The sequence below is a fragment of the Lontra canadensis genome, unplaced genomic scaffold (assembly GCF_010015895.1).
Source record: "Lontra canadensis isolate GAN:19392208 unplaced genomic scaffold, GSC_riverotter_1.0 scaffold4, whole genome shotgun sequence".
NCBI lineage: Eukaryota > Metazoa > Chordata > Mammalia > Carnivora > Mustelidae > Lontra > Lontra canadensis.
Window position 1 is genome coordinate 13,328,907 of NW_022630998.1, and position 11,442 is coordinate 13,340,348.

An 11,442-nucleotide genomic window follows, 5' to 3' on the forward strand; every position below is an offset into this window, starting at 1 on the left:
CCAGGTAGGATTCTAGAAAGAAACCTTAAAGCATAGTTGTCCCAAATAGTGATACCTGTCATGTTCCCATCAACAGATCAAAGTTCATGATGGAGTCATATTGGACCCTCTATGGTAAATATAATTGGTTAAGTGTCCTTAGCTCAAATGAAGTAACTTTCCTTCAATAGTCCTCTCATTCAAAATCAGCCTCTGTCTCATTATAAGGGGGTGATTAGTAATGAGTCACTTTATAATTACAATTTCTAAGCACTGTAAAAAAATTCTGCTTCAAGTAGTTTCTGATGAAACAGATCTTTATCCTGTGTGCATGTATCATGATAGACTCTTAGTGACTAAACATAATGAAACTTATTTCTTAGCCACATTCTTTTTTTTTTTTTTTTTAAGATTTTATTTATTTGTCAGAGAGAGAGAGCACACAAGCAGGCAGAGTGGCAGGCAGATGAAGAGAGAGAAGCAGGCTCCCCACCGAGCAAGGAGCCCGATGTGGGACTCAATCCCAGAATCCCGGGACCACGACCCGAGCCAAAGGCAACAGCTCAACCAACTGAACCACCCAGGCGTCCCTCTTAGCCACATTTTTAATGGTTTGGTTCCATTTGTATCCTCCAAGATGCAGGCTGATAGAGCCTCACCTGTGGAATACATCAGCCACTGTGGCAAGGGGACAAGGTGGCGAACCCAGCACTAGCTCTGGAAAAGACTTGCTGTCACGTTATATACAACCTTCCTATTCAAATTGCAGTGGTCAAATCTGGTCATACTCTGCTAACAGGTATAGGTGGCAATGGTATAAAGGATTAAAGTTAGTGATGTTATTTGCATAACTGAAAATACTAAAATCTGAATTGTACACTATAAAAGGGTGAATTTTATGAGAGTTACATCTCAATAAAATTATTATAAAGAGTCTAAACCAGAATTTAAAATAAATGCCACATAGCCACACCTAACACCAAAGGATAGGTTACATACACTCCTATATTCCTGGAAGGAGAAAAACCGAAATAGTGATAGAGAACTATCACAGCTGCCGTACTTACCTTTGTTTACAAATTCTATTGTAGGCCATTTTGATGAATAATTTTAAAATCCTGATAGCCAGTACAAGCTATTCAAATAAGCTGCTGATTTTGTTACTGAAATCTTGGGATTCTAAGGTAGGAATTCCAAGTACAGATTTATAAGTAAGCAAATATACACACATAACAATCAACAAATTATGTATACATGCAGTCTTGTCTCTAATGTTTGCAGGGCCCTGTCAATGAAAATGGAGGTCCACATACCATTTACCTAAATAATCAGAAGTTACAAATCACACTAACAAAGTGTTCCTACCTTGACAAACACGCCTTCTTACAGTTCTCAGAATTCTTGGACTCCTCAAGCCCTGCACCTAATGCATGGTAAAACAGGGAGAGATGGACTCAGAGAGCTCTCTGTCCCAGTGCCATCTTCTCCCAAGGACAACCCACCCTAGCTCCTGCAGATGCACTGCTTGAGTAGTCCTGACCTTTGGTATGTGCTCTCCAGCTTCACTTGCCCTTCTGGGACAGACCAGGAAGGCCTTGGAAGAGGTTCTGCAGGTGAGGAGGGCATGTCCCTGGGCTCTATCGTCTTCTCACCCTGTAGGGAGAGACATATGCTAGAGTGGAACAGATCCTAGCCCTCAAGCAAATCCCTCTTGCCTGGATTTCAGGGTGGTTTTTCTGTAAGTCTATAATAAAATTTTGACAGAATTCCAGAAATGTCTCTACGAGGTTTTGTGTGCCACCTTGTGGTATTTTTAGGAACACTTAGAAACATGATATAGTAGAAAATGGAGATGCTGAGCTACAATAAGAGAGAAATATATTTTAAATGAGAATAATATCTTGGCTTGAAAAGTTATTTTTAAATATCATTATTAACATTTACAGTGTAAAATTTTCTTATGTGACTGTCTAAAAAAAGTAACTCACTGAGATTTATAAAAGAAAACTTATTACATATTTAGCTATGGGATTCATTCATACACTCAAAAAAGATATGTATTAAATGCTTGCTCTGCTCCAAGTACTGTTCTGGCACTGAGGTTATATTGGGAAACAAAAATCCCTACACTCCTAGAGCTTATGTTCCAATTGGATAGTAAAGTAGCACCTACAGTTCTTTTTTTTTTTTTTAAGATTTTATTTATTTTATTTATTTGACAGAGAGAGATCACAAGCAGGCAGAGAGGCAGGCAGAGAGAGAGGAGGAAGCAGGCTCCCCGCTGAGCAGAGAGCCCGATGCAGGGCTCAATTCCAGGACCCTGAGACCACAACCCGAGCCGAAGGCAGCAGCCTAATCCACTGAGCCACCCAGGCACCCCAGTACCTACAGTTCTTAATGAATACATTACTTACGTTCAATCTTAAAATCTCATTGGTAGCCTTTTGCACAGACATTTTGTTTGGATCCCTTACGTTAAACCTTGAAAAAGAAGTAAGTATTCTCTGCTTATATTTGACTATATAGAAAGTTGTAATAGTGTTTTGTTCACATGTCTAAAAAGGGCTGGGCCACTTCCAGTGGGAGTTTATAACTGGTATAAGTAGTAATTAAAAAAAGAAATTAAGCATTTAAAAAGCAAACTTATTTCAAACTTTTATTTTCTACAAGTGCATTTATTATTCAGTGGGAAATGCTAGCCTTGTGCAGTGTTAACAATTAATGTTAAGCAGGCAAAGATCAGTTCAGTGCCATCAAATTAAAAAGTACCTAAACTGGTAGCTTGCCCTGAGTGTGAGGCCCAGGCAAAATGACTCTTTTGCTTCCTCTAATCAATCCTTCAATGTTCTCCTCACCGCCTTTCTTCCTTATGCCCATTAATGCTACTTCCTTTGTGCACCCACCCACAACTTGTTTAGAAGTTAAGTGGTACTGGGCCCAGGGGACTTGCCGTATCTGACCACTTCACTGTTCAGACTTTGAAGGTCCTGTGAGGAGCACACAGGAGAGCCAGTTCCTTGGCCTGGTGGATAGCTGGAGGAGACCAGATAGCCAATGACAACTTCCTTCTTCTCCCATCTATCCCAATGAAGCCTCTGTTCTGAAAGTCTCAGGAATTGAAGTGGAGAATCAGGAGAAACTAAAGGAAAGGGGGTCTGATTTTAATCCTTCCCCTGTACCACTTTCATATAGTGATGGAGAGAAAAAGACTAGATGGAATGGTTTTCTTTCTCCAATACCACATTTTTCTATTGCATCATAATACAAAATCTAGTCTCTGATCTTCTGAGCAGTGTTTTGTTCTGGGTTTTGCTCTATTTATTTAGAATTTTATCCTTACAAATATATATATATATATATATATATATTTCATTTTTTCAATTTTATGTGGTAAACAGTGATAAAATGATAGTAGTGATGGTTTATGTGACTTGGTCATAGCTAGAAGTAAATCAGTGGCAAATCTGCCTAGGCTTTCAGAATAATACTTAGAGTCAGACCTCTGTTAAGCCATACCCAACTATGTTTAATAATCACTAATTTTACCTAAGGTAATTAATACAGTTTAAAGAGGTAATGGCTTCTATTTATGTAATGTAACAAAACAAAATAAAACCTAAAGTGCAGAAAAAATATATATTAAAAACTCATAATTTAAAAAAAAAATTAAAAAGAATAAAAACTCTCAGGTCATGATCCCAGCATCTCGGTATCTAGCCCTGCATTAAGCCCACACACTGGGCTCTCTGCTCAGCAGGGAGCCTCCTTCTCCCTCTCCCTCTGCCTGTCACTCCCCCTGTTTGTGCGCTCTCTCTCTCTGTCAAATAAATAAAACCTTAAAAAAAAAATGTGTAGAGGACTCAATTACACATTTCTCCAAAGAAGATCTACTAATGGCCAGAAAGCACAGGAAAATATGTTCAGTATCTCTAGTACTTGGGGAAAAGCAAATCAAAACCACAATGAGATACCACTTCACATCTAGAACGGCTGCACTATTTTTTAATGGAAAGTAGCAAGTATTGATGAGAATGTAGACAAATTAGAACCCTTGTACATTGCTGATAGGACTGTAAAATGGTTCAGTCAATAAGGGAAAGAGTTTGGCTGTTCTTCAAAGAGATAAGATTACTGTATGTACCAGTAATTTCACTCCTGGGTGTGTACCCAAAGGAACTAAAAGCTGGGACTGGAAGAAATATTTGAACACCAGTGTTTATTGCAGCATTATTCACAATGGCCAAAAGGTGGAAACAGCACAAGTGTCCATCAGCAAGTGAATGGATAAACAAAATGCAGTATATACATACAATGGAATATTATTTAACCATCAAAAGGAATGAAGTTCTGAATAATGCTATGTCATTGACTGTTGAAGGCATTATTCTAAATGAAATAAGCCAAGCAAAAAGGACAAATATAGTATGATTTCACTTGAAGAAATTTAAGAATAGGCAAATTTATAGAGACAGTAGATTAGCAGTTACTAGGGCCAAGGGGAGTGGGAAAGAGAGTTAATGGTTATTGATTACAAAGTTACTATTTGAAGTGATGAAAACATGTTGGAAATAGACAGTGGTGATGGTTGCACAGCACTGTGAATGCAATTAATGTCAATGAATGGTAGATTTCAGGTGGTTAAAATGGCAACTTATATATTATATATATTTTACTATAATTTACCATAAAGTGAGTAATATAATATGCCAAAAACTGTTACGGTATTCACTTTAACTAGGTAAATTATATGCTGTGTGAATTATATCTCAGTTAAGCTGTTTAAAATTTGTAGAATGCAGCTCAAATTGTCCTTAGAGGAAAATTTATGACTTATGTGCTTATATTGGGAAAAAAAAGGGTTATAAAGTAATGAGTTAACGTAATTTAATGTGATCTAAACAGAACAAGTGAATAAGCCTAAAGAAAATGGAATGATTGAAATCATGAGAGTAATGGAAATTAATGGAATAGAAAATGAACATATAATGACATGAACTGAGGCAAAATTTAGCAATTCTACTAAGAAAATATAAACCTAGGGAATTTATGAATAAATAATATTGTGAGGTAAAAAGGGTCAGGACCTGATATGAGACATATATTTAAAAGAAGATATTACAACTTTGTTTCAATAAACTTGAAACATTAAAATGGATAAATTCTAAAAAAATTTAACTGACAAAGTGATTCAAAAAGAAATAATAAGCCAAATGATTTTACCAAACATAACAAAATTTAAAGAACACATAGTATTACATCTCACACAAACTATTCAGTCTAGAAACAGAATACTCCTTCAGTCTTGACATGAGGGTGGCATAATTGTAATAATCAAAATCTGAAAAGGACAGAATGAAAAAGGAAAATAACAAGTGATTCTCCCATAAATATAAATATGGCAACTGATAAAACATTGAACTCTACCTCTGAAATTAATAATATACTACATGTTAATTAATTGATTAAATAAAATAAAATTTTAAAAATAAAAATAAATACAAATACAAAGACGTAAAAGAATAAAAAACAAACTGAATACAGCGACCTATAACAATATGCATTATGAGCAGTTGAATAGTAGATCCCAAAAATTAAAGGTTGATTTAGTGTTAGAAAAGCAATTTGTATAATTAATGGCTACATTTCTAAGAGACACGGCAAGAAAGAGATGAAACACAAAAAATAGTTATAACTGAAGGAAATTTAAGGAACAGTTTAAAGAAGCATTAATGGAACCAGTAAGGGATAGTTGGACATCCCTTTGATGACCAGTAGGAGCCAGAAACCTCTAGGAATGAAAGGGCAAGAAGAGGAAATGCTTAGTGAGAGATGGAGTTATGGAAGAGGGTTTAACCATCAGTATTTGTAGCCATAGAAGAATGTGTCTACTGCCAGAACCTCTGGTCAGTACTGTGACCAACAAGGGCCCCCTATTTCCTTTCATTTGTCAGCCTCCAGGAAAAGCAGGTGGCAAGGAAGCTTCAGGATGCAAGCAGTAAAAATAAGCCTTGTAGGCAATAGAGCAGTAAATGACAAGGAGTGGATTTGGGGTGTTCACTCTGAGAATAGTCAGCTAAACAAAAAGATCAGAAGTAGAAAGGAAACTTGTATGATCATCTAGTTGGCAAACTTGTGCCAAAGGCTAACTAGATCGCAAATATTTTTAGCTTTGCTGGCCATAGAACTACACATTTTTGCCATTGTAGTGTGAAAGCAGCCATGTGTACTAAAGAAGTATGTGTGGCTGTTTTCCAATAAAGCTTTATTTTTTAAAAATGTGGGAAGGATTTGGCTTTTGAGGACACTAGTTTTTAGACCCTGGATCTAGTAGATGCAGAAAAAAATATTTGCTGAATATTAACATCCATTTGAAATTTAAAACAACAAGAGCAACAGGAAACTCTTGGCAAACTCAAAAGAGCATTTCCCTATCCTGATACAGTATATGTTATTAAGAAAAAATCCTATAGTAAGCTTTATACTTAATGAGGAAAACATTGAAAGTATTCTCCTTAAGATCATGAACAAGACAGGTGTCACTGCTATTGTATTAGGTGCTCTAGCCAATATATTAGGGCAAGAAAAAAGAAAAGTCGTAAGGATTACGAGAAAAACTAGTCATTTGCAATAGAAATTATTGTCCATATAAATCAATATGAAAAAGATAACCCAATGCAAAAATGGGCAAAAGTCTTGAACAAGTACTTCATAGGAAAGAAAAGTGAACATGAATAGCACCTACAAATATCTTTTGTTTGCCCCTACATACCAACTTTACATTCTTCTCCTGTGCTCTGTCCAGGATCCTGGCATTGGCAGAGTTCCCATTCCCTTTGACTTCCAGTTGGATTTAGCCAATGGAGCTTCCTGACAATAGACCAGAAGGAAGGAGGAGAATGAAGTTGAGATATTCTCCTTGATCCCTTCCTCACTCTAGCTATTTCTTTTAACCAAAGTTTCCTGCTTTGTAAGACTATTCTAGGTTTTCAGTAACCTTTTCCTCTTCTTGTCCTTTTGGGTTTAGGGTGGAAACAACACTATCATGGACAGACTGGGTTCTCCTACACTCCATGTACATCTTTGTACTTAGTTCCTTTGATTATCTAACTTGTCATTTGTTCCCTGTTGGAATCCTGATACAGTTAATCAGCATACTAAAAGATGCTCAACCTCATTAATAGCCAGAAAAAAATGCAGATCAAAACCATTATTAAAGACAATTTAAAAACTACCATATTGGGAATAATTAAAAATATCAGCAAGGATGTAGAGCAGATAATACAGTTATACATAGTTGGTGAGTATATCAATTGATACAACTATTTTGGAAAAATAGTTTAGCTTTATGTAGCAAAGCAAAGCTGAAGATGCAGCAAGCCTATAATCCAGCAATTTTGCACCAGGAGCTATGTTCAAGAATGTTTATAAGAGGATTTTTTTCGTAATAACAAAACATTGGAAACACCATAGATTTCCATCAATAGAATTGATAAATTGTGACATATTTGTACAGTAGAATGCTAAATGCAATGAAAATGAGTAGGTTAAAGCTACATAAAAAGAAAGCATGGATGAATTCAGAAACATAATAGGGAGCAGAAAAATCAACTTAACAGGAGAAGATGATAAATTCTGAATAGAATGAGAAAAGGAGCCATGTGTATACCTAGTGGAAGAGCATTCCAGAGAGAAGAAATAGCAAGTGAAAAATGTAGTGTTTCTGTGTCTGGCATTTTGAGGAATAAGAAGGGGTCCAGGAGACCTAGAATGGAATAAGGGGGAGTATAGCAGGAGACCACAGAGGCTAGGGGGTTGTGTGTTCAGCCATGAAGGTCATTGTATGGACTCTGTTTTTAGTTTAATATGGGAGCTCACTGGAAGTGTTTGAGAAAAGAGACATGATCTGACTTATTATTTTTGTTTTACATAATCACTCTGCAAACTGGAATAGGAATGGTCAGAGAAAGTGCATTGGCAGACTGGTTATGAGGCTGTTGTGGTAATTCAGGGGAGAGATGATGGCATGGATAGCAGTGGAGGCGGTGAGAAATGGTTAGTATCGGTTATATTTTGAAGGTAAACAGGATTTGCTGACACCGGAGATAGCTTTTAGAGGAAGAGAGAAATCTAGGAGGACTCTAAACTTTTTAGGCTTGCAGGACTGGAAGCACAGAGATGAAGAAGACTAGGAAGAACAGGTTTGGGGAAGAAAAGAGAAGTTCAGTTTGAACGTGCTGAGTTTGAGATGCTTATTATACGTTGAGTAGATCCATTGGGTAGATATTTGGATATGAGTCTGGAGTCCTGGGGATAGGAATTCAGCATTCACTTATGCACAGTTTGGAACTCTCCAGAATGAAACTTTAATTAATATGTGTCCCTTTGGAGAAGCCAAGACATTCTTGTTGCTACAGAGATCTGTACTTGCTATTGACCTGCCACATTTCCTGTTAATCCTTGCTGAGGTAGTGATCCAAGACATCTGGTGACTGATTACACATAGTCTGTGGCATTATTTATATTACGTGGCCGATCGAACAGATGCTCAAGCAAGGTTCCTAGCTTTTTGAATGATGGCAGCAGAGCATTTGGCCCCCTTCCGCCTTTTGATGGGTATACCAGATGTGAACACCACATATAAGGGGCTACAAATAAAGCATGCAAGTTCTCAAGAATCTCATTCTCATCTGCCAATAGAAACCGAATGAGATAGAACATTAGTCTTTGCAGTAACGTATTATTTTGTAATCACATAGCAGTTGGTCTTTGCTAAGGAATTTACAATCCAGTGTAATTTATATAGAATATCGATTTCCTATTTTTACCTCAATTTTTAATTTGAAAATTGGAGACAATTTGAAAATTTTTTTTCCAGAATAAGAATCAGAAATTCTTAGGCATATGTCCTATCCTGCCTCACAAACTTGAAGTTATTAGCCTTCAGTCCTAAATCTTCCTTTGAATTCCAATCAGTTCGTAATAGAACCTGAAAGTCTTAGCATAGTATATATTTTACTAAGATACCTGAATTTCCAAGATCATTGGGAAACAGAGCTTTGCTAAAACAATATGATATTTCAGAGAGGAAGCTGTGTTTGGCTCTGGTGGTAAAGAATTTTATTACAACTGTGTTGAAGGACTGGTCATGTATAAGTAGGGAAGACAGAATGGGCACTGAAGGTAGTGAAGGAGTAGAAAGCTGAATGTTTTCTGTTCTCCTCCCACACAGTTCATTTCTTTCCATAGCCAGCTTCATATCTCTCCCCTCTGGGAGACCTTTCAGGTTTTGAATGTCATAGACTTGGGCTCCCTGAGCTGAGGAATCCAAAGTAGGCAGTAGATGTACCTGACAGTGAGATGGAGGGCAGGCAGGTACAGCAAGAGGACGGCACCAGGTAGAGAAATTGTGCTGTGGGATGCAGACTTCCACACACAACAAAAATGTTCCCATATCTGTAGGCCTTTACCTAAGCAAAGAAAGCAGTGTTGCAGGACACCCTGGGGAAGGGTAGACAGCTGGCCTAAGCAGGACAGGTATAGGGCATTTTCACAAGTGTGAAGCTAGAGGATTCATTAGTGAGGCCCCTGGTAGGGGTAGGAATGATTCATTATTTGAAGGAGATATGACTCAGTTTTGGAAGATACAAAGCGATTTCTAAATGGCCCAACTGACTAGGAGTTTTCAGGCTTTGAGGATGGTCTTTGTTTACCAGTTTTGAATATGATTGTGTGTGTGTGTGTGTGTGTGTGTGTGTGTAAAATTAACATACAATAAAATTCACTCATTTAAAGTGAAAATTCAGGGGCACCTGGGTGGTTCAGTGGGTTGAGCCTCTGCCTTTGGCTCAGGTCATGATCTCAGGGTCCTGGGATCGAGCCCCACATTGGGCTCTTTGCTCAGTGGGGAGCCTGCTTCCCCCTCTCTCTCTGCTTGCTTTTCTGTCTACTTGTGATCTCTCTCTCTCTCTCTCTCTGTCAAATAAATAAATAAAATCTTTAAAAAAAATTTTTAAAAAGTGAAAATTCAATGGTTTTTAGTAGTCATAGAATTATTATTTTAATAATTTAATACAGGAAATTTAATTGTAAACAACTTGAAACCAGCTATGCTGCCAGCCGCACTCTCGTATTCTTCCACAGAATCCATGCCTACCTCTTCCCCATCTTTCTCCAGAGCTGCCAAGTTCTCCTGGGCCTCAGAGACCTCTCTTTCCTACATGCCTTCCCCCCAGTACAACACATAAATATTCACTTTGCTTCGTGAGATCAAACTTACAGTTCAGGCAGTCCCAGAGCTCAGCCATGGCAATGGTATTGCTCAGTATGCCCACACTCTGTTGCTCTTTGGCCAGGTCTCCCCGGGGGATGACAATCAGAGGGCTGGTAGTTGATGTCCACTTTAAATCTAGTTGGGCAACATCCACAAACTGGGTGTTGCATTTCATCCTGTTGCTGGTAAAGGCTGTGTTGATGTTGGCTTGTCCCTCCAACACCACACGCCACAAACCACGTACTTGCTGTGGCAAGAGTCGTACTTGGCCATTTGAGTGGCTGGCTTCAGGCAGGCGTTGGTGATCTTGCTGCTCATCGTAGGCCTTCTTAGCGGAGATGCCTCGGAGTAGGTGGCCCGGGGAAAGTAGATGTGGGGGTATGGGATGAGGTCGGTTGGGAAGTCTGTCAAATTCACATTCAGGGTACTGTCAACTTGCAGAGAGGTGATGATGATAGACACAACCTGCCCAATCAAACGATAGAGATTAGTATGTATGATATCCAGGTTGCGCTGACCTATGTCATAGAAGGCTTCCTTGGTGACCATGAAGGCACAGTGAGAATGATCTAAGGTCATGTGAATGAACAAGAAGGAATTGTAGGGCTCCACCATGGCTGTGGAAACCTGGAGGACCAGCAAATTTGAGGTTGGGCTTCTTGCCATAGACCACCAAGAACGGATTCATGAGCAGGGGCACAAACCTGGGGCTGCTGCTGTCCCCAAAGCTGTGGAAGATGAGCAAGTCCCACAGCACTGTACAAAGATCTGCCAGTTTTCAGATCCAGTCCAGGTCACAATCTCCTAGCCAATGATGTAATGGCCTTTGGCAACATTATCGCCTGTGTCTTCTTTCCCAGGGATCAATGCTAAGCACCCATTTTTTAAACTTTTCTGAACTTAATTTTAATTTTCTCTTATTTCTTAAAATGACAATGGGTTAACAAAATATGCAAATGATTTTGAGTGCCATTATATATGTTTATTTTTGCTTCCTTAAGTGTTCATGTTAAAAAGAAAAAGTAGCTGAACAATTTCATGGTTTTCTGTTCTTTGGTTTGGAGAATAGTGACTCCATTGTCACAGATGACATGGATACTGTCAGTATCTATGTGATACCTGATGTTACAGATCTTTTCAAATACCTGGGTGCTTGATATGATGTGGACATAAAAATTGGGTGACTCGCAGCT

General features: G+C 38.2%; 1 protein-coding gene across 1 annotated transcript; it reads right to left on the reverse strand.

Annotated features, from left to right (window-relative positions):
• Positions 1-10,420: 10,420 nt before the first annotated feature.
• LOC116859889 (tubulin alpha-1 chain-like) lies at positions 10,421-10,915 on the reverse strand. Its single transcript, XM_032845603.1, has one exon. The coding sequence runs from the start codon at positions 10,913-10,915 to the stop codon at positions 10,421-10,423; it is 495 nt and encodes a 164-aa protein (XP_032701494.1).
• Between the last annotated feature and the right edge of the window lie 527 nt (positions 10,916-11,442).